The 27,391-nt window shown below is 46.2% G+C and overlaps 1 protein-coding gene across 1 annotated transcript in view; it reads right to left on the bottom strand.

Moving 5' to 3' along the window:
* PPM1H (protein phosphatase, Mg2+/Mn2+ dependent 1H) overlaps positions 1-27,391 on the bottom strand; it is a 265,272-nt gene that overhangs the window by 78,670 nt on the left and 159,211 nt on the right. Inside the window, exon 5 of the mRNA XM_060112773.1 lies at positions 5,381-5,465. Within this exon, the coding sequence (XP_059968756.1) occupies positions 5,381-5,465 (85 nt within the window). The remainder of the gene's footprint in view (positions 1-5,380; positions 5,466-27,391) is intronic.

Raw genomic sequence — 27,391 nt, 5'->3', positions numbered from 1 at the left:
GGCTCCAGTTTTATGTGCCCAACTTTTTATTCAGAATGTTTTGGGGGACGGGGGCTTTAGAGTCTAAAGATCATTTATGTATAGCAACTGCGCAGAAAAACTGATTTTTTTTTTTAAGAAGACAATGTAGGGATTCCTTCTCATGATGATTTTGTTCAGCTGTGTGGAATTCATTTTCTTAGGTCTGCATAGTAGGTTTAGAATGCCTCCATGCTAAGTTTCTGACCTCTCCCAACCTGGAATAAATAATACATCCATTTATATTCATTTTCAAAATGAGGCTCTAGAAGTGGCGAGGTTCAGTTATAAGGGCTAATGTCTTCAGAGTCTTCCCGAAGCCAGGGAGTGCTCCTAGGGCAGCCACATATAAGTTGTGCCTCTGAAACCCTGGGCAGTGCCAATTTCATGCTCTAAATTTCTCCTGGCTTCTTCATGATGCTGCTGTGATCAATGGAACCTATAGTAAATATGAAAAATGTCAACCACTTTAGCCTGCCGTTTTTTTAATTCAAGATTTTGAAACTCAAATGCAGTTTTGCAAAGGGGGGTTAAATGGGGAGAGAGGTGGGGTTGGAGTGGATTTGTCCCTGACTCAGCCATCAGACAAAGCAGAGTGGTGGTGAAGTTGTCTCCCTGTGACTGCAGCCAGGCTCCCGGGCTTAACAACCTGCTCTCAAGGTTAAGGGCCACGTCAAGGTGGCAGGCCAGCCATTTTTACTCACCAGCACATATGACCCTTCCCAATTACAGCCTCTTGTCTCAAAAGCAGGTTCAGGCTTAAGGAATATACTTCTTGGGAGATAACTCTTGAGCGTGAAAAATCCCAGAGAGCCAAGAGGTACAACGCTGTCCCCCTTGAAACCTTTCCAAGCTCAGCACTAGAGAAACGGCAGACAAATCAAACCAGACTTGGTGTAGAAGGCTGCAGGCAGTTCCAAGGACACCGCAAGAAATCACCTCAGATAATGTTGCACTTGTGTGCATCAAATGTGCATTTGAAACCCACTTTCATCTCATCTGTACATTGCCCTTGATGATAAACAGCCGCAGACTTGGATTATCTACAAGGACAGACGTACATTATTTGAAGGTTTGATGATACCAGCACATCTTAATGTAATCAAATCAGAGTTTATAAATATGTCTAGGCAGAATGGAAGGGGAAGCCATTACTCTCACACCTCAGGGCTATAGAGGTCCCCCCTAGAGGGAGATCCATTTCTAGCTGTCACCTGAAGCAAAAGTGGGAGTGATTTCCTGGAAGCTGCAGCATCAGAGCAGTAAACGCTGCCGAGAAACGCCCACAAACCAGACTGCTTTCCCTCCTATTTGGGCATTGACTCCATGAAAACATTCTGTCCAGCTTGGTGGACCTCCTTCAATATTTTATTTCAATCACCCTGGAAACGTTAAAAAAAAAAAAAAAAAAAGCCCAGCGAGAAAGAAAGCAAGGCTTAGTCGTGACTCGTAGGATCATCAACTCTCCCTGACTGCTGGGGCAGAAATGCACGGCCCCTGACCCCTCCATCGCACACCTGCCACATTCCATGTGAACAAGTCAAAACCTCAAGCCTGCCTGATTAATCACCCAGCCAAAGAATCTACAGAACAAAGTTCACATTACCCAGAGAGCTGTCTGAAGGGCCCTCTGAGGTCAGGATGCAAGACCAAACAAAATTAATGTGCCTGCCACATCCATCATCTTGTAATCTGCTTCCAGTTCTGTAATCCCCGAACGTCTGGACTGTGCATACCAAGAACATTCCTGTTCGACATGGATCAAAACGATTCATGTACAAAGGGCTCCGAACCCTCCCCACCTCTAAGAAAATCATTAACCATTTCTACAAGTCAAACAGCCCTGGGACTGCAGTCATCTGCTCAAACCAAGTCTCTAGGGACCTGGAAGTTTTCATGAGTCTATCATAAATGTTTCTTCAGACAGACATCATGAAAATGAAATTCCATTTGACCTAAGAATAAGGAATACATTGTTAACTTTCTGGTGACGTACTAATTCATCTAGATTATGTAAAGGATACAACAGCTCTCACTGCACAAAAGTGGTTCTCAATTAGTTCAAGGGAACTGATGTTCCCCAAAAATGAACTGGTTGGATTAGATGCACCTAAAATTATAAGATACATATTGTATTTTATGTTATCATGAGATGACTTTTCACTATGACCTCAGAACATGTAATGAATATTTCAAGGGAAGTATTCCTACACATTTCACTCAGGAGGAAAGGAGATTCAGAGACATTGTGTGAGAGACTTGAGGTCACACTGCTCTTGCTTGGGCTGGGCTGAGAGAAGCCCACATCACACTGTGTTTTCCTCTCATAATTGATACTACTTTCAAGATTTTATGCTATAAACCTCCCAATTCTCTGAAATCCCTTACATAAAGATTTCACCACAAGGTTATTTTATGCTACCAGTCCCCTAATGCTCGCAAATACTTCACCACAAAGATTCACATCACAGATCATGTGAATATTATGACTGGATTTCTTCATTCCAAAGCACACATTCCTAGATTCCTGATGGAATAGGAAGTTGGACAACCAGGATATTTTATGTTTTGGTCAGTTACACTCCTGTTGTCTGAGGAGAAAAATTTTAGGTATAATTTCCATATAGAGAAGCGTATACGGTTTAGGAGTAAGGATGACAAAGAATGGGGACGGTGTTCTCACCTTTTTAGAAATTCAGATATTAAGACTGTTCTGGGGGCTAATAGTGTCCATTGATTGTGCAAGAGTAACACCAAAATACACATTAATTTTAGGACCATTAGGAGTGATTCTTAAATAAACATAAAGGGACAATATCACTGAGGTGTGAAGGCCAGTAGAATTTGAAGTGGCAAGACTTTGATTCATCCCACAATAACCAAATGAGTATTATGCGCCACAAAAACTTCCACATATATTATTTCATTTCATCTTTGCACCTGCCTTCTGGGGTTTTCTGTGCCCATTACTGACAGTAAAGCTGGGGATCAGTGAAGGGCCTTGTAGAAATCACAGACACAGTCACGTGACAAGGCTGAGCTCTGAAGCCACATGCATCTTATTCCAACTGTCCCAAAACAGACCACTGATGCTGGAATCTGAGTCTGAACAATGTCAGCATTCCCCTCCCTCCTTAGAAGTTAATGTTTTAAGCTCTTGGTATCATTCTTGCCATGTGAAAATGTGAAAGTATTTCAAAATAAAAAAGTGGATCTGCTATTACTCATCACCTTTAGCAGGAAAACAGGAAATGGTTTTTACTAAGGGTCACGGAGGTGATGGGACAGGGAGGGGCTGAGGCATGGGAGGCAAAGGCCTGGTGCCGCTGTGAGCGGTTTCAGGGGAAGCAGGGGAGGTGCTGTGTGGTAATGACCCAGACATCAATACAAACACTGGCCCCTTTGGTCAACACACCTTGATTCAATATGAGCTCTGTGCTAGGTACTGACAACGTGAGGTCCCTAAGGTAAGGGGCCTGCCCCCCGGGACTCAGTCTGGAAGGGAACACGGAACTTGGAAAAAGCAATACAATACCACACGCTGACAGCCACGCTGTGGGCTTCCACAGGGCGCTGTGTGAGCACCAGGGACTGGTCCCCTGCGAGGGGTAGGGGACACGTCCTAGAGGAAGTGACATTTCTTTTGGGGTCTCAAAGTATGAGGAGGAGTTTTCCCGGCAGAGACAAAGGGAAGGGCTCTCCAGGAAGAGCGTATTTCCAAAGGCATGGAGATCGGAGAGAACACGGTGTGTCCTGGAAATGGAAGACGGTTCTCCGTGGCTGCAGCCCGGGATGCACTGTGTCCCTGGTGAGGGCAACGAAAAGATGATGCTGGAGAGGTGGGCGGGAAGCCCAATTCTGGGTCTGCCTTCTGTACACTGTGGGGAGCCAGAGGTTTTTAGGGAAGAGAGTGACAAGATCTATGTGATGACCACATGGCGGAGCTTTGTGGAAGATGGACTGGAGAGAGCCAGCCCGGTGGCAGGGAGGCCGGCTTTTATGAACTCGACTTGGAAGGGACCCTCGCAGCTCTGAGGTCCTCGGTGGCCCTCTGGTCTAGCTCTCTACTCTGTAAGTGACAGACCAAGGTCTGGAAAGGTTAAGAGACTTGCAACAAAGCTACCCAGCTGGTGACTAAGGATGGGGGCAGGATGAGGTCCTGCCGGCTGCTGCCGGTCCCTTCCCCCTGCCTGGATGGCCAAGGAAAATGAAAGGCTCTAACATCTGGGCCCCCGGAGGGGCTTCAAGTTTATCTGCTTGAAAATAGCAACAGATAGGTTGGAAAATAACAGTAGTCAAAGAGTGAAGAAACATTTTTACCTTGGCTTTGGATTCCTGTTGTCTTATGGACCAGGTAAGTACCAAAAGCAACACAGCTTAGCTACTCAGTAAAACCAACACAACACAGTCAAGGGAATTGAGGGAAGTGCACAACTTCTTGCTAAATCAACCAAAGTCATCAAATCCTGACTGTTCCCACATGCTGGAATTCAGAGACCTGAGCGAAGTCCTTTTGGAGTAGGCTGGGTCAGTTCTTTCCTAAGAGCAGACGGTCACTATCTTAGCCTTATCGTCTAAAAAGAAAGCCAGTTGGCAAGAGAACATTTCATCCACAGAGCTACTATTCACAGCTAGTGCCGAAAGATGCCCACTGCAAAGCAATCCTGTATGATCATCATCGTTGCAGAACTGAAAGCCTAAGCCTAACACCCTACTCCTGGAATGTGAGGGCAGGGAATATACTCTGTTTTTCAGAAAGCTCAAATTTTCAAAGAAGCAAAAATTCTCAAGATCTGAACCAAAGAGCCCTCCTAGAGCCCTCTCATAATTTCACTCCAAGGAGGGAGATCTAACATGGAGAATTTATTTTCAGGGTAGACACAGATTTTCGGACACCTGCATTTCTCCCAAAGGGCCCCTGAGACTTCCTATCGAAGCAGGAAGTCATGGTGTGTCATCAGACTCTGGGGGCTGCCACCCTGATCACATGAGATTCAGACTCGTCTGAACCCTCTGGTTGAGTTAAAGTGAGTGGCAGGCCTGGGGAAAACGTATCAGCATTCTTTAGCACCACATTTCGTATTGTACATACCAAGCCATTACAGGAAACAGAGCATGCCATGTCTTTGATCGGTCACAGATGGGAGAAAACCAGCCACAATAATAAATTCACGGAGGTGGAGTGCGTCGTCACACACGCAGCCAGGATGTGTGATCCGGGAGGTGTGTATGGGGGGTGTTAACGCCATATGTCGCTTTACTGCTGTGGGCCCGCTCCCAGGTCAATAGCAACATGTTCCTCCAAAACAGCTGACGCCATCCCTGACGCCGCGGCACTCTGCCGGACCTACGTGACTCTTACCAGGTACTGAAGTCGCTGGCGCTCAGTCTCAGGGGTGAATTCCGAAGACATGGGGATGATTTCTCCATTTCTGATGATTATGGCCCTGAAATGGTGAAAATGCATGTCAGCAGCCAATCTCATAAGTACCTCGATTCTGTCATAACTCCATAGCTTAGTTCAGAATACACCTGAAACTCTCAGAGGATACTTTTTCCTCTGACCTGCACAGCAAAGCTCAGTGTTACCAACTCACCACCATTTTAAGTATCTTTAAGAGCATGACATTCTCATTAGCTCATGTTTACTTCTGCTAGTTTCATGCCCAGCACCAAGCATAATACTTGGCACATAATAGATGGTCAGTGAATAAATGAATGAATCAATGAATGATGCCCAGAGGCTCACTCTAGACTAGTGCTCTCCAGTGGGACTGCCTGTGATCATTAAAACTTGTGTTTTAATCTGTGCAGTCCAATATGGCAGCAACCAGCCCCACGTGGGTACTGAGCATTTGAATCATGGTGAGTGCAAGCTGAGAAACTGAATTTTTAATTTTATTTAATCTTAATTCATTTAGCTTTAAGTTAAGCAGTCACAAGCGGGCTTGTGTAGTAGACAGTGCAGTTCCAGATCCTCGTCACTCAAAGTCCCTGTGAGCCAAGCAGCTTGTTAGAAATGCAGACTCTCGGGTTCCACCGCAGACTTCCTGTATGGGAATCTGCATTGTTGTAAGATGCCCAGGGAATTCAGAGGCAGGTTAAAATCTAAGAACACCGAACCTAGGCTCCTGAGTTTCTAGGGTAATATCCTGGGTCCAGGAAAACCACTCTTATCTCATCTTAAAGCTCAGGAAATTCGCATACTCTCCAAAATGTGCCCAACAGCTACTGCCGACTCCGGGACTTCTGAGAGAACAGAGTTCCCCAAAGCAGATGTCTAAAAGAGGAGTTGCCGGATTGATAACTGTGCCGCAACCTTCCCTAAGCCTGTTCTCGGTGGAGCCTCCTGTGCTCAGACCTTGTTCCGCAGTGGTCCCTGCAGCCGCGTGCCAGCTATCGATCAGTTGCGGCAGAACGCTGTCATTTCTACAACAAATCCAAGTGGCTAGGGGAGCTGCATTCTATTCGAAACACAAAGCTCCTGGTATCAGGGAGCCAGAGACCTGGGGACCCAGCACACCTCTCTGTGAAGAACCACAAGCACGGGGAATACCATCAATGAGCTCAGCTCTGGGTGGATGCCTCACTGACATGGGGGGGCTGCAGTTTTTGTGCCAAGAAGCCCCGGGCACCCCTCCCTCCCACCGCAGAGGCAGGCAGTCCCTGACTTGGCAACAATCCCTATAAATGGCTGCAGCTGCTCGACCCCCTCCCCTGCTAACCCCTCACCACCCAGGCCCAGTTGCTGCTGTCATAGAAACTAGTGGAGGGGGGCAGGCAAGGGAGGAGATGACAATAAAAATCTTGGGGGCATTAGAGAATTTATGGATCTAGGAGAAAAATGGTGGAAGCTGTAAGAAAATGGAAAAGTTGTGCGGGGGCTGACCCTGGGAAGAGGGTGGCTCTTGCTGTAATACCCGTATCACTTCTTTTATTAAGTCGCCGAAAATAGGACAGATTAAAGATTCCTTCTGATAAACCCAGAGTCACTTGTAAAATGCAACCCACCTCCCCCAACCCCAAGAAAGGTGATATCCACCATTCACAAATCAGTGTGAGTTAACTGAAATTGTCTTTGTCCTACTTATCAGCTGAGAATAACTGTAATAAGAGTAGAGGTTTTGATAGAGGCTGGAGAAACTTGGAGAACTTGACAGGATGGGTCAGGAAGGTCAAGGTTAGGGCCTAATCTTAAAGTAGCAAGAATGGCCCAGAGAATGTGGGGCACTAGAGCAAACGGCATTATGCAGTAAATTCCTACAGCAACCTTCCGTTTCAAAATTTTGCTAAAAGCTAATCTTAATTCTTTTCCCTCCCTTTTCCTACATGGCCCCTGAATTCCAGCTTCCAGGCTCAGACTAAGAAAGGTGGGTATCCGGGAGGGAAGTAAAAGATCGCGGTAAGAGGAGGAAGGAAGGGACGGTGGAAGATGTGGTGTCAGGCAGCGTGGGCCTGTGGGGAGCAGCCAACCAGACCATGCAAGAGCCTCCTCCAGGACCTAAGTGTCAGGAGGTCAGGGGCCTGGTCTGTTTTGTTCACTCTCATAGTCCAGATGCTTGGTATCTTGCCTGTCACCTAGCAGGGGCCCCATGAATATTCATTGAACATAAGAACAGATGAGAGAACTTAGGAGAAGCTTTGCCTTGAGTCTGAGGGAGGAAGAGAGCACAACTAGGGAGGCAGCGGCCGTTCGCTTACACAAGGAGAGTCGGGTGGAGGTCACAGAGCCGAGGGGAGCCTGCGCCTGGAATCGCAGCTGCTCCCTCAGCCATCTTTTCCTCTTCTCCTGACCAGGTGAGTCCATCCATCACTTCCAACCCTGGAGTCTTCCCTACATCAGTTATTCCCTCTGTATTCCCAACCTCTCTCTCTACTGGCTTTGCTACCACACTCAAAACACTTTGTGTTTGAAATCAAACAAAACAGAAACCGAAAGGAAAGCCAAACAAACAATACTCTCCTAATCTGAAACCCACTTTCAGGGTCTTTTCCCCTTTCTTTCCTCCTAAACCAAGCTTTACACGTTCATTACACAGTAATGTACATTCAGGGGCTCTGCTTCCTCACCTCCCGCCGATTCCTCAAACACAGGTAAATTCTCTTCTTGCCCCTCTCTCTACCTGACTGCTCTCACCAGTCCCCAATGGCCTGTTTGCTGCTACACCCCCTGACCATGACCTCATTCCCACCTTCCTAGGCAGCATTTGTTGGTCCCTCCCGACCCCAGCTTCTGGGGCACTGCTTCTCCTGGCCTCCCTCCGACCTCCCAGGACACTCCTCTCAGACTCCTCTGGGGTTGTGGGCTGCCATTCCGTCTCTCTACCCGCTCCCTGAGCACTCGCTTCCTAACCCTGTAACCCCCAAGATTTGGTTTAGAGGCCTCTCCTACATGCTCTGTTAGCCTGGTGCTCCCAATATGGAACACATCCTGTTTTGTTACTCATTGCTTAACTGTCCGCCTTCCGAGCTGGCCTGTAAGCTCCTAAGGCAAGAACCATGTCCGTCCTGCTCACGCTGAGGCCCCACTACTGTGCACAGAGCCAGGCAGTTACAAGCAGTACTGGCTACAGAATTTCTAGGGTCCGGGCCAAATAAAAATGCAGGCCCTCTTGTTCAAAAATTAATGAGAGGGCTTCCCTGGTGGCGCAGTGGTTGAGAGTCCGCCTGCCGATGCAGGGGACGTGGGTTCGTGCCCCGGTCCGGGAAGATCCCACATGCCGCGGAGCGGCTGGGCCCGTGAGCCATGGCCGCTGGGCCTGCGCGTCGGAGCCTGTGCTCCGCAATGGGAGAGGCCACAGCAGTGAGAGGCCCGCGTACCGCAAAAAAAAAATGAATGAGAATTTCATACTGTGACAGCAGAACATGAAGGCTAACGTGGCAGCCCGCACAGGTCACAACCCCATGAAGCGGGCCCTGACTGTGCGCCCTTAATATGTACTGGATGAATGGATGGCTTCAACCATGACATATGCCGATGATTCCAAATATCCTTTCCAGCCCACACGTCTCTGCTGTGCTCCAGCCTGGAACAGCCAACTGCCAACAAATATTCACTTGGATACTCACTGGCCTCTCAGGCTCGACGTGCTTCAGACTTAATGATCCTGCCCCACCACACCCCCAAATCTGTCCTTCCAGCAGTCCCTGTCTCAGGGAACAGCATGCCTTTCCACGGGGGGGGGGGTGGTATTCCAGAAGCCATCTCACTTTTCTCCCTCTACACATCCAAACAGGCAGCAACCCTGTAGAGTTGATCGCCTCAGTAGCGTGAGAATCCGTCCCTTTCCTTGGTTTCTTCTGTCAGTGCCTGGGTTCAGGCCGCATCCGAGCTTGTCTGCCTGACTCAGGAGCGCAGCTCCCCAGGGTCACCAAGATGATTTAAAAGCGTTACTCACGTCAGATCCCCTACGGCAAGCCCTTAGGCGCCTTCCCAGCATTTCCACTTTCCTTCATCATCTGGGTTTTGCCTGTATTTCTGGTTTCAGTCTCACACTTGCCGTTCCTTGCACCCTGCCTCCTCCTTCCTCTGGCCAGCTGATTCCTCTCTGAGGGTCAGCCCAGGAGAATGCCCTCCTGGTCTACCTTCGATGCCCCTTCTCTGTGACCCCGTGGGGTCACGTGCCTGGCATGCCACAGCCCTTACCAGTCTCACTGAGATGGCTGGCCTCTGTGGCTGTCTCTAACTACCTGAGGATGTCTTCTGGGCAGAGCCTAAGCCCTGGTTTCTGAATCTCCAGCACTCAGTGTGTGGCCTGTGACAGACATGCAATAACTATTTGCTGAGGGATAAGCGACTAAAATGGATGAAGAGTGAACTGGACTTGGGTGGATGAACAGACGTGTCCAGAAGCGAAGGCCCCAAATAAGACTTCTTAATAACATGATCTGTAACTGTCTAACTGTCTACAGCCTGAGCCCTCAAAAATCCACATGCTTTTTCATTGGTTCTACAAAAAGACAATGGACCTAAAAGGATGTTGTGCTGGCTGAATCAACACTGAAAAGTGACTCAAAAGATAAGGGAAAACTAGACAGGGCCCCTGTCCTTAGTGGGCAGGGGAGGAAGAATGCAGCCACCACTATGTTTACTCTGTTTTTTCATTTCAAGTTCGTACACAACGAGGTATCAGCATTCAACTCCAATGTTCACTGCTGGGGTAACCCTACCTAATTACTTTCATAAATAGATCATTAGATCTAAATCCACTTATGTACAGAACAGTCTTCACTTCTGTTTGAACGACCGAGGTTTTCCTTTATGAGACACCCGTGGATTAAAGAATGACAGCGAGTCTGACAGCCAAACTTTCCCGTCCCTGCATCATGATGCCTCTTCCAATGCGATTCCCGGCTTCCTTTTGATCTTTCTCTCTTTCATCCCTCTGATCTAGGGATCAATTTGTCAGAGAGCTGGTCTCCAATCTGGAGTAGGGCAGTGAGAGGAAGGGGTTTCAAAGGGAACAGAGTGCATGTGAAGGCTGACAAATCCTGTACTAAACAACCAATAAAGTAGAGAAATGCCTTTAAAGCTACATCCTCTCATCATAGGATCCTTATAGACTTCATATCTTCTACTTCATTATTTTATGAAACGTTTTTACTAAACGGGGAAAAAAAAGCTATATAGCAGCGAGTGTCAAGGAGAGTTAGGCACATGCCCTGACCTTTCTTCTGGGGCCTCAGGTCCAGACCTGTAGATACGACTGTGGTCAGGATGACATTTCATTCACCTACTCAGTGTCTGGCCAGAGACTAGGTGAGGGAGTCACCAGGGGTTGGGTGATTTCATCAGCTAGCAACCACTTCCCACCTGGCATCCCACACCATACAGACGGGGTGGCTCCTAAGCATATTCTGCAAAGTGAAGGCTAGCCTTTCATTTACAGAGACTAACTGAAATATACATGCTTTAATTTCTTACCCAGTCTAATAGACGGAGCAGTATTTGTAACACGGCGAATAATAAGGTTTAATGTGTTTTTGCGAGTCAACTGCAAGGATGGGAAAAGAGGAGGTAAAGCAAAGACACTGATAGTTTTTAAACCCTCCCTCCCATATGAGGCACATGACAGGATAAGGGCAATTTATTCCTAACTGATGAGAAATTTGAGTTCAGAGAACAGGTGCTAGAAAATTCTGCTACTTATATCCTTGAATGTCACAATTTGGAGTCAAAAAGATTTACTTTTTGTTCTCCAAGCTGGTCAAAACGTAAACTGGTCAAGAGAAAAATAAAGGGCCAAACAGGATGCTCATTTCAGATATTCTCTCAATTTTACACTTTCTCTTAAGGAGATCACACTAACTCCTGTTAAATCCCATCTCAGAGCAGGAGTGATACTTTCCAAAGGCATCTGACAAACAAGCAAAAGAAAAAAAAACAATAAAAGATGTGATTAGGCAACTGACCGGAAGGGAAAATGCAAATGTTCAATAAACATATGAAAAGAAGTTCTACCTCCCTGGTCCAGGAAGAGGCAAATTAAAGTAAAAGTAATGTAATTTTTGCTCATCAGATTGGCAAACATCTACTGAAAACATTAACAATATATAATAGTTCTCATAGAGTGAGGGGAAAAAGTCATTCTCATAATTAAAGGGAACATAGACTGTTATATTTCTTAAATCTCTTAAAATTGTAACTACATAAAAAAATGGTTCAGCCACCCTACTGTGGCGAATATATCCTAAAGAAATAAAAGGTTCGTTACAAGTCAACAATTCATATTTGACATTACTTGTTGTGGCAAAGACTGGAAACAGTATGAATGTTTATCAAAAGGGAGAATTGTTGAATGGATTGCTGTGTAATCTATGTTATACAGTCACTTAAAAAGTTAAGTCTGTTTTGTAACCTGCAGGTACCCATGATGTATTGCTAAGAAAAGAAGCACGTTGCAGAGTAATATGGGGAATAATCCCATTTTTATAAAAACAAAAACTATATATAGATACCCTACATACATGAAGTATCTGATTCCGGGCCAAAATCCTATGTGTGCTCCTTCAGGCTCTGCAAAGGTTCTACTGGGCAGGCCTGCCGGGAAGCTGCCCTCCCCACCCCTGGTGCCCAGCCAGGGCTCTGCAGTCTCTGAGGGGAGCTGCAGGCCAGGGCTCCCTCTCCCCACCCTCACCATGGGTCACATTTACATACTTTTCTGCCTACCCAGCCTAGGCATCTCCACCAGGAGTCTTGGCTAAGATACTTTTCCCCACTCTGACTCAGTACTTTTCCACTCCTAGTCCTTTCCCTTTTCCACCACCTACCTGCCATCCCACCCCCATCCCCTGGTCCAAAGGCACAGCCTTTTGTTCAGAGCTCCTCAACACGGAGAAGATCCCTCCTGCCCTGCTGCATGTCATCACCTGACCCTGGCCCCGTGCCCTTGTGTGGGGAAAACGGAACACTTTGCTTTCTCTTTGCCTCTTGCCTGCACTATCAGAGAGTGAATAAGGCTGTCACTGTACTAACTGGCCACCTGGCCACCTGGCTGTCTGATAATATAAATTATGTTTGAATGAGTAGGGAGAAAGGCACGGGAGTGGGAGAGAAAGTTAATTTTCCTTTACATATCTTTGTATCATTTGACTTACAGGAATCGTGAAACATTCCTTTTGCAAATTCTGAAGAGGAATTTATTTGCCCAGATTTGGCCACATATTCACAAAAGGCCCGGAATCCTACTAAATGCGAATTCATCTTTGTAGCACTACCAGTCTTCGTGAACCCTGTGGGACCCAAGCATTAAGTGACCACAGAATTCTTCCTGGGGTCCAAACGTCTCTCAGAGCTCAGGTGTGACTGCAAAACTCTCCTGTAGCTGCACCAGAAGCCACTAACTAAGAAGCCAGTGGCAGAATTTTGTTATAAAAATGAGAACTGGTTAAGACCAAAAATGTCTGTACCTTCTTCTATCACTTGTGTTCTAAGAGGAGACACCCACAGAAGTAGGTGCAGAACTGCCGACCACGCTCACAAATGAAAACGACAGAAAGACGTTCTGAATGAAGAGTGAATGGGATGACTCAAGGATTCATCAGCCCCCCCGCTGGATGGTTAGATCCCATTTATTTTAGGCGCACACAAGGGTCTGTACATACGTAATCCTCCCCCTCCTGCCACAGCCTGGGCATTCTGAACTACTCTGACATGCACGTTTCTCTGAGGACCTAAGAACTTGAAACTGTGCCTCTTAGGCACTGACAGTATGCATCCGTGTAATGCTTCTTCATTGGCCACAGGGAAATCTTCAGTGTGTTAAATCAGTGACACTTTGATAAAGTGAAAACAAAACAAAACATCCCCCGCCGCCCCACCTCAATGACTGCATCCACTGCCTGTGGGCTGCCTACCACCACACTATGTCCAGAGTTCAAGGCCAAGGCAGCCACCGAGGGGTTTGGATGTGGCCGTGGGATGGGAGAGGCACTTCCCCTTAGAGGTCACCGCTGGAAGTAAGTGGAGCAGGAAGGAGCAAACAGCCAGCTACACTTCCTACTGCTTGGAAGACATCTCCCTCTTTCCAGGGCAAGCAGAACTCAACATATACTGGTGAGTATTGTGGGCAATGTGCTGTAGCTTATGTTCACGGCTACACTTTGGAATGGTCTCACTGTGCACAACACCCTCTTGGAGTGTTTCAGAAAGTACCCCCTAGCCCCAGGATGCTACTAGCTTTGAATAGTAGAGGCTCATTCACACACCCTCCTTTCTAGCCTTCAGTGAAATGAGATGATGTTGTCTCGGTGCGCTGCACCGCTCTTACGTCATCGGCTGTGACTATCAAGAAAGCTTCAGGGCCTCCCCGGTGGCGCAGTGGTTAAGAGTCCGCCTGCCGATGCAGGGGATACGGGTTCGTGCCCCGGTCTGGGAGGATCCCATATGCCGCGGAGCGGCTGGGCCCGTGAGCCATGGCCGCTGGGCCTGCGCATCCGGAGCCTGTGCTCCGCAACGGGAGAGGCCACAACAGTGAGAGGCCCACATACCGCAAAAAAAAGAAAAAAAAAAGAAAGCTTCAGGGCTTCCCTGGTGGTGCAGTGGTTGAGAGTCCGCCTGCCAATGCAGGGGACACGGGTTCGTGCCCCGGTCCAGGAGGATCCCACATGCCGCAGAGCAGCTGGGCCCATGAGCCATGGCCACTGAGCCTGCGCGTCCGGAGCCTGTGCTCCGCAACGGGAGAGGCCACAGCAGTGAGAGGACCGCGTACCGCAAAAAAAAAAAAAAAGAAAGCTTCAGATTCAAGCAAAGGAGCAACACATTGAAGTCTGAAGAGGAAGAGGAAGTCTGGAGAATGATAGAGGACAAATGCAGGAGAACTCCAGCCAGCACTTCCTTTCTGTGAGCCTCAGGAAGCTTAAAAGCCCGTGCTCTGCCCAGTGCACTTCAGAGCAGACCACCTGTCAGCCCTCCTGCCTGCTCAAGGTAAAAACTGTGGCCTGAAGACCAAACAAAATACTAAAATTCACAAATGATTTTGCAAAGAGGTACCATGTAAACTTGGTATAAGGACAGTTAACGAGCATATAGGTTTTCAGCCGCAATAAAAGGTCCAAGTGGCACAAAGAATGGGGAAAAATTAATATATATACACATATATCCCTTATATACAGATTTATAGTTATAGATGTAGATTATATACAATATAGATATATTTATGTATAAAAATCTCCACATATAAATCTTCATTTGTAAACATTATATATATTCATATATATATGAAAATCTCCAAGCTTAACAATAAAGGTAGAATCTCTCTGCAGAGCTGAAATGGAAGAGAACTTCAAAATCGCCAGGCTGCCAGACTTGAGAGGCAGTTAGTAGTTTCCAGCAGGCCAGTCTCCACGGAGGGAAAGGTTAAGTAAGATAAAAGTCAGGGCTCAAGCTCACTCCTGAAGGTAGCATCCAAACCAAGTTGCTTCACTTTGCCACAGCCCTTGGTTTCTTCTCTCTGCAGCATAGGAACTGCTGGCCGGCAAAGCAAAGCGCTCTGAGGCTAGTGTTTGCAAGAGTCCAGGTAGCACAGAACTTCATTCCCATCTCAAACAGTTAAGCAGGGCTTCCCTGGTGGTGCAGTGGTTGAGAATCTGCCTGCTGATGCAGGGGACACGGGTTCGAGCCCTGGGCTGGGAGGATCTCACATGCCGCGGAGCAACTAGGCCTGTGAGCCACAACTACTGAGCCTGCGCGTCTGGAGCCTGTGCTCCGCAACAAGAGAGGACGCGATAGTGAGAGGCCCGCGCACCGCGATGAAGAGTGGCCCCCTCTTGCCACAACTAGAAAAAGCCCTCGCACAGAAACGAAGACCCAACACAGCAAAAATAAATAATAAATTAATTAATAAACTCCCACCCCCAACATCTTCTTTAAAAAAAAAAAAAAAAGTTAAGCAGCCAGCCAGTCCTGCAGCATGGAAACCGCCCACATGTGTAGTAAAGGGTGCGTGAGTGTACAACATACAGCAGGAATCTTTCTGGGTTGTTTTAAGTTCTGCCAGTTTACACGGGAGGTTGTAATGGGAAAGACAAAGCACCACTGTGGGGCAATGGCCGAAGTCAGGCCCTCTCCCTGCTCAGAAAGTCCACAGCCCTGAGGGGTACCCATCCCTGTGCCCCATTGCTGGTAGTGGGGTGGTGTGGTGGCAATGGAACTGGCTTGGGAACCAGCCCCACCTTAGGTTAATCGCTAGCTCTGGGCCTTGGTGTCCTTGCCAATAAAAAGAAGGGGCAAGGACAAGGCACCTCCCAGGTCTAAATTTCAGTGATTCTGAAAATAAGCCAAATATCTGCGGAGTGGAGAAATACAGACAAATTACTACAGCTACTACTTGCCCTCTCAGGAGGAGGTAATCCCCCCAATTTAGATTCTGATAAATATAAACCAATACAGAAGTGCCAGGATGGGAGAAGTCACCCTCAGTGCTCCTTTTAAACCATAAAGGACAAGGAGCCCATTATCAAGCAAGCCCCCCAATGTACGTTCACTGCTGTCACCAGTCCCCTTGGAATGCAAAGCTGCAAACAAAAGGCATCTCTGACCTGATTCCATTACACACTTTTTCAGCTGAAAGTGATTCTACACGCAACATTAAACCGCACATTTTCCAGAATGGAGGAGAAAACCTGGTACAAGGTGACAAAGAGCAACCACTCGGAAAACCCGTTTTGACAGCGCATATCAATTCCAAAGTACAGGGAGGAGGCATCCATTTTGTCAAAAAGCATCAGACCTTGTGAATCCTCTTCAGATGCAGCAGGAAGCATCTGTCTCCTTCAAAAGTACTAGAAATGTGTCGAATGGAAAAGAAAGCAGGGCAGCTGATGGAGTAAGCTGGGGTTACCACCATCAGACGACATCCAGGCTGTTGATGCTAATTAGAGGGGTCAAAAAATAGCTGAAGGGAAAAAAATAATCCCAGGAGCCTGGAATTAGCTTTGGTGTGTTTTTAGTCATTCCATTTCCAGAATGGGTACTAAAGAAAAAGGTTGCAAATACGATGATTCATTTAACAGAACCTCAAATACGCAAGTGTATCAGCAAAAATATTCACCAAAAAATGGTCAGGAAAAAAAATTCAGATCTTTCAGTAGCAGCAAAAATAAATGACCGCTCGCAGAGCAATAACTGAGTCAGATGTTCCTGTTTTCCTCGCAAGCAGCCCAGTCTCTATTCATACCACCCAGAATAATTTCTCAATGTCATAATTCAGCCACTTTCTACAAACATCTTGCTATACCAGCAACATTCACAAAACCAAGTGCACCGGCACAATATTTTCCACACCAGGTAGAAGCCTTACAGTCACGAAAGAAAACTTTTTGAGGTGCTTATTTCTAAAAATAATGATAAGGGGTCCATGTGTATATAAACGGTGGGGTTGTTTGTTCTTTTTTAAAAAAATATGTTCCACATTCCATAAAATTCACCCCTGTAAAGTGTACAATTCAGTTGTTTTTAGTATATTCACAAGGGTGTGCAGCCATCACCACTATCTAATTCCAAAACATTTTCATCACCTCAAAAAGAACTGCTTGCCATACTCATTAGCAGTCACTCCCCATTCCCCCCACTTCCCCCTAACCCACGTCAACCACTAATCTGTCTTCTGTCTCTATAGATTTGCCTGTTTTGGATATCTCACATAAATGAGATCCTATAATATATGGCCTTTTGTGCCTGGTTTCTTCCACTTAAAATAACGTTTTCAAGGTTCATCATGTTATAGCAGGCGTCAGTACCTCATTCCTTTTTATGGTTGAATGAATATTCCGCTGTAAGGATACACCACATTTTGTTTATCCATTCATTGGTGGATGGACATTTAGGTTGTTTCCACTCTTTGACTATTGTGAATAACATCGTTGTAAACATTCATGTACAAGTTTTTAGGGGAATATATATGCTCAGTTCTCTTGGCTATCTACCTAGGAGTGGAATTGCTGGGTCTCACGGTAACTCCAGGTTTAACATTTTGAGGAACTGCCAATCAGTTTTTGAAAGTGGCGGCACCATTTTGCATGCCCAATTGGTGAATTTTAAAACTTTCTTTTAAAGGATCGCAGAGTTCAAACTAAATTTATTTCTGAAAATCCCACAGTGGTTTCTTATTTTGCACAGTTTCAAAAGCACTTAGGTGGCAAAGTTTTGCCTGTGTGCTTCGATCTCAATGCACATATTGAATATTTAGTGGTTCCTTTTCCATTTGTATCAGAGGGTGTATATTCTGTTCTTCTCAAGTGCAGGATCAATACCTATAATCTACAGCACTCTACGGTCCCCCAGCACAAATGTACACAAACACTTCTCAAGCCCCAAAACGAGCACATTTTTCTCCTCCTAGCAAGCAGCCAGCCTGGATGACTACTGGATGACTGGATGAGCCTCCCCTCCTCCCTCCCTCCCCCCTCCTCCCCCTCCTTCCCTTTCTTTTAAATAACTGATGATGACAATAGCTCACTGTTTGTGTGCCAAGGCAGGTAGAACATGCAGAGTCTGGGAAGCAACCTCTTTACCAGTGCTCCATATTAGTTACAATTGGACACAGGTGTGTCCAGTTCCAACCACTCTATTTTAAAAGGGCAATGCCATGGAGCAACTGAACTGAGTTCCAAGGAAAGAAAGAAAAACAATGTAAGGGATGGAAAATAGATGCCTTGAAGGACGTTAAAGCAATTATGGTATTTTAGCCTGAAGGAAAAAATGAGCAGTGATTTGATCACAATCTCCTTCACGCAATTTGAAACCATTTTATTGAAGGCATGGTGAGTGACCAGTTTCTTCATGCTCAGAGCAACACAAACAAGAGGAAATTCTATTTAATCAAATCAGTAAGATTCTGTGGTTGGAAACAAGAAAAGAATTTCCTAATCTTCACATTATACATTGACCGAAGCCAATTCCAATGGGTCTCCGTCCCTGAAATTCTTCAAAAGGACCTGAGGGAGCTTTGTCTATATTTGCCTGCCAAGAATCTTGAGGCGTCCTTTATTGTTGTTTCTTTATGATGCTATAAATCAGGAACTACATCTGTGGTGTGAGGGCAAAGCCGGATCCATAAACCTTCACTTTAGACTGCGTACTGTATAATGTCCTTAGAAAGTCTTACAACCTATACCACGGAAGTAAACAGGGTGCCACATGGCCCTGCCCAAAATAAGCTACGACATGACTTCACCTGGCAGGGCAGGTGGCTTACCTGTGGCCCAATGGTTAGATAACAGGTTGGATGCCTCGCCTGCAGGGCTTCCTGGCTCTACCAGCTGATGGTTACCCCATGTCAGTTCTTCACATAGAAAGGCTTGGGAAGCCCATCTCTCATCCACTGAACATAACCATCATTTGGGTTTGGGGAGCCAGTTGAGGTGTAGTGGGAAGTGATCAGGGCTCAGAGTTCAAAGTCTAGCTCAAGCTATGAACTAGCCATGCTAGGAGCCACTCTGACACTCAATTTTCCCCATTTGAAAAAGGGAAAATACCTCTTTCTTCAGATTAAATGAGCTTATGTGCAAAAGGACTTCAAGCATGACTTGTTAAGCATAGCTGATTGAATCATTAAGGGAAACATACATATCTACAAGTCAAAGTAGAACAGTCATTACTTGCAACTTTGTTATTTTGTACAATAACTGTCCACAATCGTGATACTAAAGAACTGTATGAAGGGGAAAAAAAAAAAAAAAAACCCAGTGTATCTAGTGACCTCACTTAGGCTTTAATGATGAAATGGCATGCTGACTTCCCATTGTCATTTCTAGTCACGTATTCAGGTACCCCCAGAATTCCATGGAAAAGAAGGGAGATTGACAGGGTAGTAATGGAGCATTCCTGCTTCTCTTGATCACTAGCTTTAAAACCCCACCCTGTCCATTAATATTAATGCCATAATCGCCTTCAGATTTTTCCAAGCATATCTGTAATTTAAGATTTCATTTTGACAAACAGATATACTAAAGGTTCCCACGCCAAATCCCCTTTCCCTGCAAAAATTCCACTGAGCCCATAATTTACCTGAGGCTATTACAATTGTCCAAATGAAAAGTGAGAGTCTGGACTACGTCTGTGGAAACAGAAGTCTCAGAGGTATAATATATTAAATTTTTAAAATTATGTGTGTATTTATTAAATGCATATAATCTAAAAATATATTCTCCCAAGTAAAGGAGATGAAAAGGTCTTAGAATCTGTTGAAATGCCCAGGTTGGACAATGGAGAGTGATGATGCTATAACAACAGGAGAGACGGGAAGAGAAGCCCATCTGGAGGAGAAGACACTGCATTTTGATTTGGACATGTTGAATTCAGCACACGTGCCTGATGCCCAGGGAGAAGGGCTAATGAGTACACAGCTGGAAATGTGGGTATGGTGCTCAGGAATGAAGTCAGTGCTAGAAAAAGAGTTGCGAACAGTTATGTTTATATGGTAGTTGAAACTATGGAACTGAAACAAGTATTCCAGGGAATGTATATAGAACGTGGGGATAAATATTAAGCAACAACATAGAAAATGGGTCCATTCCTTCATTTATCTGTTGAACTCACTTCACAGAGTAAATCGATGAATTGAAGTTCCACCCTACAATGTTTTCCATGGAACACTCTTCTGAGTGATAATAGGAAACCACCAAAAAAAATGCATGCTCAGAAGAGTTTGGGAAACACTTTTCTTTGTCACAGGACTTTTCGGAGCCTTTAGTATAGGAAAATGTGTCATTGTTCTCTAAGACTAGGTAACTGTGCAATAATTCCCAAATCTGACTAGGGGAGGAACATTTCTTAACCGCTCTTCACTTTTCTACCAAGTGTAAGCCAAATTCAGGGATGCATGCCCTTGACTGAGCTATAGCCTAGGGACACAGTGGGTTTCACTCTTGGGAGCTGCACCACATACTCCCCCAAACCTTCTCAGATGAAAAATCAGGGCTGCTCTCTCTCTCTGATTCCATTTTCTTTTTTAAGAGGCACTTCATTCACAAAGCTTCAGAGGTAAAGGGGGCTGAGACCAGGGCGGGGGCTGCCTGGAAGAAAACCAAGCTCTCTCCCCCTCTCTCCCGGCCCCTTGGTTTTCTCCACTCTAACTCTTCTCTTAAATAATATGCGAGGTATGAGAGCTCAAGGTGTGCTCCTGCTACCCTGATTTCAACTAGTTCTCATTAGAAGTTTGGGGGTTTTCTTGTTCTGGTTCACATTTTATTTTTGTATTTGCTGCTTCTCTGGAATGACTCTCCCTCATCACTGGGACTGGGGGAAAGAGGCAGACAGACTGTTCTGGGTCCTGATTCCAGCTTAAACAAAAGACGACCCCAATATGTTCCAGTCTGGCTCATGAAGGGACTGCACGGGGATTTAAGGCCAAAATGTATTACTTATAAAATGTGTACCTCTGCCTTATCCTCTGTCCATACATATAGTTCCCTGTTCGACTTTTGGGGATTGGTAGGCAGGGTCCAGAATAGGACCTGTGAATTCGAGTTTTCAGGGCTCAGCTCTGCAGCTTCTAATTCCTCCCCTGGGACCTTCCAGAAATCGAGTTGAACTTTAATTCATCTCTGCAGAATGTCATTGCTCCTCTATAGCTTACCTAGTAGGTCTTATTTCACACATAGGAATCTCTCTGACATGCAAGGTAAAGAAATGTATTTTGGGTTGGGCCTTATATTTTTCCCATTTTGCAAACACTCAGACCATTCATTAGTATGGTGTTAATTTAAGATCCTATTACTTCTGATGGGAAGTTGGCCAAGAATGGACAGTACCACCCACCAATCAAAATTGTTCACAAACTTAAAACCCAGAATAGACTTATACCTATGGAACATGGTGAAGACAACAGAAGTGAACTTCCTTAGTTATATTTGAAAAATTGAGGTGATTGAGGAAGAGACTAATTGGCTGCTGGAAACTACAGGTGTAAAGCTGATGGATGACAAAGAAGGAGAAGTACTAATTTATTTCTATTTTACTTGTCAGGTGGAAAGAGAAAATAACAAGTTTAAAAAAACAAAAAACTAAGGCCCAAGATAGATGAAAATATTACAGAAGAGAACACTGCTGCAATAAATGGGATCAAGTCTTCTGGCTTCAACAGATTACATCCCAGGGCCCTAAAAGTACTTGAAGATGAGGCTGTCACAGTTCCGTCAGGAAACTGGGAGGAACAGCAGTGAAGGAAAGATGTGACCAAAGATTAGAGACAGGCAACTCAGGTTCCCTTTTCAACAAAGGAAACAATGGATTCTGTAAACTAACAAGGAGGGACCTGATATCAATCTGGAGGAAGATTCTAGAGTAGGTCATTAAAGGCAAGCCTCGTGAGGGCTAATAAAGGAAAGCAGTGGTCACTGGTGGTGACCACTGGAAAGCCTGTCCCTTCCCAAGCCCTCTTCCTCCATCCCTTTTTTTTCCCAGGTAAAAGACATGCCACAGGCAGAGTATCTATCTATTTGGACTTTAGAAACCAACAAAATTGCTCATGATCTTTTGGTTGACCACGGATAGGAACGGTTTAAGTAAAAAGAGGTAAATTAAAAGTGGCTGAAATAGCTGCAAAATTAGAGAGCTTCAGTTCAACAGATGGTCATCGTGATTTGGCTCTGTGGCGTGACAGGAAAGTGAGAGTGGGCTCAGCAATGCTGTCCTGAGAAGGGGGGTGGCCATCACTCCACACAGCACGGGTCAGTTCAGTGCTGGGTGGTGCCATGTGTGAACAGGGAAATTCCACAAGAAGAGGGCCAGGGCCAGAGACCTGGGGCTGAGGGGCTCTAACCAGCTCTCTGAAGACCACGTGAAGGAAACCAGGGTTGTTTCCTCTGAAGAAGAGAAGATTTGTGGATGGTCACAATAGGTGCCTTTGAGTATCTGAAGGACCATCAAGTGGGAGAGTGAGTGATCATGTCTATGTGATAGGCATATGCCTTTCTTTTCTTTTTTTTTTTTTTTTTTTTTTCTTTTTGCGGTATGCGGGCCTCTCACTGTCGTGGCTTCTCCCGTTGCGGAGCACAGGCTCCGGACGCGCAGGCCCAGCGGCCATGGCTCACGGGCCCAGCTGCTCCGCGGCATATGGGATCCTCCCAGACCGGGGCACGAACCCGTATCCCCTGCATCGGCAGGCGGACTCTCAACCACTGCGCCACCAGGGAGGCCCTGCCTTTCTTTTCTTAATCTTACTTATTTGTATTTTTTAAAACTGTATACCAGTAACATCTACTGCTTATGTAACAGTAACAAGTTTGCTGTTTGCTTCTGTTTTGTTTTGACAAACTGTTTCATAAAGTAAACATGTGCATATAAATATACAAAATAAGTTCCTGCACGAGAGGATTGTCATAAACAAAAAGGAGGTGCAGGCCGGGGAGTTCTAAGATGCTGCTGAGCTGTTAACCCTGGGAATGTGGTTGTGAAAAGAGTATTTACTAAGAAATTTAAGAAGAGAGTAGGAGTGGGGTGGGAGGGCAACTAAATCTCGGAGAAGCTGACTGATAGAGCCTAGGAACAGCACAGGAAAGGCTAGGAACCCATGGAAGCATCTCTGCCAGGAATCGCAGCTACGACTGGGAGAGAGAAACCAGGATTTCTTACCACAAACCAGTTGGACCTGGTTAAGCTGACTGAAGAGTTGGCTGTGATGTCAGTCAAGATGCCCCCGAAGCCAAAGAGTATCTCCAAGGGCTGAGAGAAGAAGAATCTCCTTCCAGAGTTCCCAGGGAGCACTCAATGCCATAACTGGTCCAGTTGGAAAATGAGATTGGGGGAAGGTGTGTGACCAGCAAGAGGAATCCCAAAGGCGAAGCCGAGAAGAGAGACCTGTGGTCCAAGGGGGGTGGGGGGATGGGGGGGAAGGCGGGCGGAGGATCGGCACTGTCTGCTTCTTTCAGTATGTTGGCAACTGAGTCATTCCAACTGCCTGCGCGGGGCGGTGGGGGGGGGTCTCAGCCACATGACCTGTTATCCCCACTCCGTCTCACACTCTGGTTATGAATCTGAATTATCTGAGTACAAACAGTACTCAAGAGACAGGAAAAGAACATCAACAACACAATCAGGACCGTGACTTTCCATAGATAAACCAGTTCCCATTTTCACTGGGATTAGTAGTGCCAAAAGCAGAAACTTAGCTTCCCTGAAGGTCTAGGGATGCCATTTCCATTGCGACACAAAAATGGACAGGAAATAGTTATACTGTGGGCTATCACACTGGAAAAAATTAAAATCTTCAGGTGAATAAAAAAAATCTTAAGCTCTAGACCAGCTACTTAGAGTTTACCTTCTTCCTCAAACTATAAAATAAAAATAAACCAGTTCACCCTTGTATATCTCACAGGAGTGAAGAAAACAAATTAATGAAGAGGTCAATCCACCGGAAGAAAAACACCCTGGTAAATCCACCAGAAATGTGTCACTATAGATATGCTATTTTCCAATGTTCTTCTGGGGAAAAAGTTCAAGTTGTAAGCTTGTTCTTCTAATAAATAACCCCATTGGAGAGGCACTCCCTAAGGGTAACACCACTCCACCAAACACTCAGGGCAAACACAATCCATCAACTTCCTATTTCTATGGACCTATTCAAATGTACATTTCCAATGTTTAGCATCAGTCAGCAAGGCACACACTCCACAGAACAAGAGGCTCCTAGGGCACAATCGTCCTGTTCCCAGTGACTCTGGGTCCCATTCACAACCACCGCTCAGAGGAGAAAGGCAGATGGAGGCTTTCCACATGCAAATCTTTGCAGCCTCAGCCTGGTGCAATTTAGGAGTGAGGTTAAGAAGCGATTAGAGGATTAATAGAGACGTTTGTTATAATTTGAAACATGAGTTTGCTGCTCAAAAGGCTAAACTGTAGTGCTTGAAGCTAAGCGCTTAAAACTGCCCCAGAATCCTCAGGTCATGTATCCTAATCATGATCACATTCTTTCAGTCACAGATGAAAAAGTTAACACTTTCTCATGTTTGGCTGGGATCACTCAGAGTCACTCGCTGTAGTTGTGAGATCTCTTTCTTGAGAATCAACACCTCCATTTGGTTTCCACATGGATGATTCTTGGAAGTTACAAAGTCTTTGAAGGGCATCTATTTTTGCCTTGAGGTCTGGTGGCGTCAGAGTTCGCGTCAACCTCACAGATGAAAACTATCTGAGCGTGATTCATCCATGCCTACAGCATTCTCACCAAAGAGAGGTCCCTGCATGTGTGGGGTTTCTGTATTTATACGGCTTATGTGTTTATTTGTAGTTAAAACAGTTCTTGCCAGTTTTTGAGGTCTAAGGAATTTAAGGATGATCTATAACGCGCGATCATCGGAGAATGAGTGTGGGAGAATTCATTGGGACTGTTAACCCAAAAAACTCAGCTTCTTGACGGAATCAATGTTTGTTCTATCTTGGCAGTAGGACATAAGCTTTGCCAAAGCTTCAAACTTCTTATCTTTCTCCCCACACTTTTACTTATACCTTTAAACCATGGAGAAAAGAAAGGGGCATTTGACCCAAGAGAGATTTCACAGTCAGGAACTACCTGGCCCCTGAGTGGATTTCTCTTCTCCATGAAGGGTTGTGGATGGAGAGGCCGCATCCCAGAATGACTTAAAAAAAAAATTACTTTTCCTATAAAAGATGGTAAAACAGCTGAAAGACCTAGAGTCATTCTGAGGGGTAAGCACTGAGTCTCAGGTTGAATATTAGGTTCTAACCACAAGCCAGTCTGACTCTGCTAGATCACAAAACTTAAGTCGTACTGCATGGTGTGCTATGGAGATACATTTGTGAGCTTGAAATCAAGGGCTGGGCACTGAATCCAGGCAGAGTGAACACTCCCGAGGGGAACCTGACTTCAGATCACCTGCCTCTTGTGTTGAGGATTGCCGCTTGGCTGTGAGTCTAATTGTTCATTACTTGACAAAGCAGGTGGGAGTACAACAGAAATTGCCACAACCTCTTGAGAGCCTCCAGCTCAGTTCTTCCTCAGCAACTCCTCTCTCGGGGGCGGGGGTGGATCATCAGAGAGAACAAGTGTCAAACACAGAAAGTTGAAATCACTAATGTGACTCCAAAACTTACTGCAGTTCCTTAAACACTTCCCAGAGGTACATAGTGCAGAAATGTGATACATGACGTTTCTTCACGGAAATTTTTTGAGCTTAGAAATCCGCATAGGACAGTCGTTTCATTTTAGGGATGAAGAACCCAAGATCTAGGGAAGTTAGTGGTTTGGCCAGACTGAAACCCATGTCTAAACGTTCACCTCAGGGTTCTTTCTTGAATATGCTGTGCTTCCTCCTGCCCACGGAGGTCTGTTATTTCCCATCTAAACTGCTGGTTGTTTGGTTGTTTCTGAACATTTAGAGACGCCACTGATGCATTCAGCTGCCCTCTAGCAAAGGTGAGGGTTCTTCCCCATCTGAGATCCCTGCCTTGATCCAGCTGCTACCTTTCTTTCCTGCTCTTGGTTTCTTGCTCCATGCCAGGGGCGACCACCCTTCTCACTTCCCTCCTTTGAAAAATCTGATAATACAAAAAATGTTGAATTCTGGTGAATTCCTCCCCAGACAATTACCAGGGACAAAAATAGTGAAATGAGAACAAATGGGAGTGACCCAGAAGGAAAGAGAGAGTGTGCACCTGGAGAGATCACTTACTCTGGAACCGGTATGTTGAGAGGTACCATCTGGGGACAGCCAAGTCCCTCGGCTTGTGTCCTACATTGCCGAGAGGGGAAACCGTGCACTGGAAATGTAGGTACGCCCTCAATTCCAGAGAGGAGATCGGGGCTGCCAACGCCAGAGAGAGCCAAACCGCCTATCTGTGGCAAATGCATCTCACCCATGGGTCCGAGCTACAGTGAACACCAACCCTCTGGACATATGGAGGGCTCAGCCTCCAAAGTGGCTGGACATTTTTAATCACAAAAAATGGACCAAAATCAAAACCATGTGACCTTGAGCGTAATAGGAGCCCCAGTAACACCGTACTTGTACTGATCAAATTCGAACTTCCCGGACCTTTCTTCCTCTCCCTTATTTTCTTTCTTTGGGCAAATATTCCCTGAGTGCCTACCCTACGTGGGGCCGGGGGATCCAGCAGAGGACCCGAGGGAACAGTCACTGCTGCACGGAGCTTTTAGCCCTGGGAGGAGCAGTGATCTGAGTAGGAAGACGGGGGCCTCAGACAGGGAGGCCCGAAGGACTGGCAGGGGGAACCAACTGCAAAGCCGGGGGAAAAGCAGTGCGGGCAAAAGCAAGTGTGTGCGCAGAGACCATGGCGGGGATGCCTGGTGTGTGCAGGGGCTGGATGAAGCTCAGTGAGGAAGACGAGACGGGCCTGGAGGGCTAGCGAGGTGGGCTGGGCCATCAGAGGACAGGGTGGGCTGTCAGAAGAGTTCAAACGAGATCAACAGTAAGCTCTGCAGGGCTCAGAGCAGAGGATTTCTCTTTTACAAAGGTCATTCTTGGGTGTGGAAAGTGGACGGTGCAGGACAGGGCTGGAAGAGGGAAACAGGAGTCTGTCGCTGAAGCTTCAGTGAAAGAAGGGACTGACCTGCCTGAAGGTGGGCAATGGAACAACACAGAAGACATGTATTCCCGGTGCCATGTGAAGCCAGAACCACAGGACATGGGTCAGACGGGATGGGAGCCGGGGACGGTGCGGGGGGCCCATGATCACGGGGACCGAGGTGGGTGCTGCCCCGCAACTAGCCGTCCCTTCACGCTGCAGATCCCACCATTTCGTGTCACCCCTGGACTAAGCGCATCTACTTGCCCCGGCTCCTTTAAAGAATATGATAGGGCTTCCCTGGTGGCGCAGTGGTTGAGAATCCTCCTGCCGATGCAGGGGACACGGGTTCGTGCCCCGGTCCGGGAAGATCCCACATGCCGCGGAGCG

Source organism: Mesoplodon densirostris, chromosome 11 (genome assembly GCF_025265405.1).
Source record: "Mesoplodon densirostris isolate mMesDen1 chromosome 11, mMesDen1 primary haplotype, whole genome shotgun sequence".
Lineage (NCBI taxonomy): Eukaryota > Metazoa > Chordata > Mammalia > Artiodactyla > Ziphiidae > Mesoplodon > Mesoplodon densirostris.
This window is presented reverse-complemented; position numbering and strand designations above follow the sequence as displayed.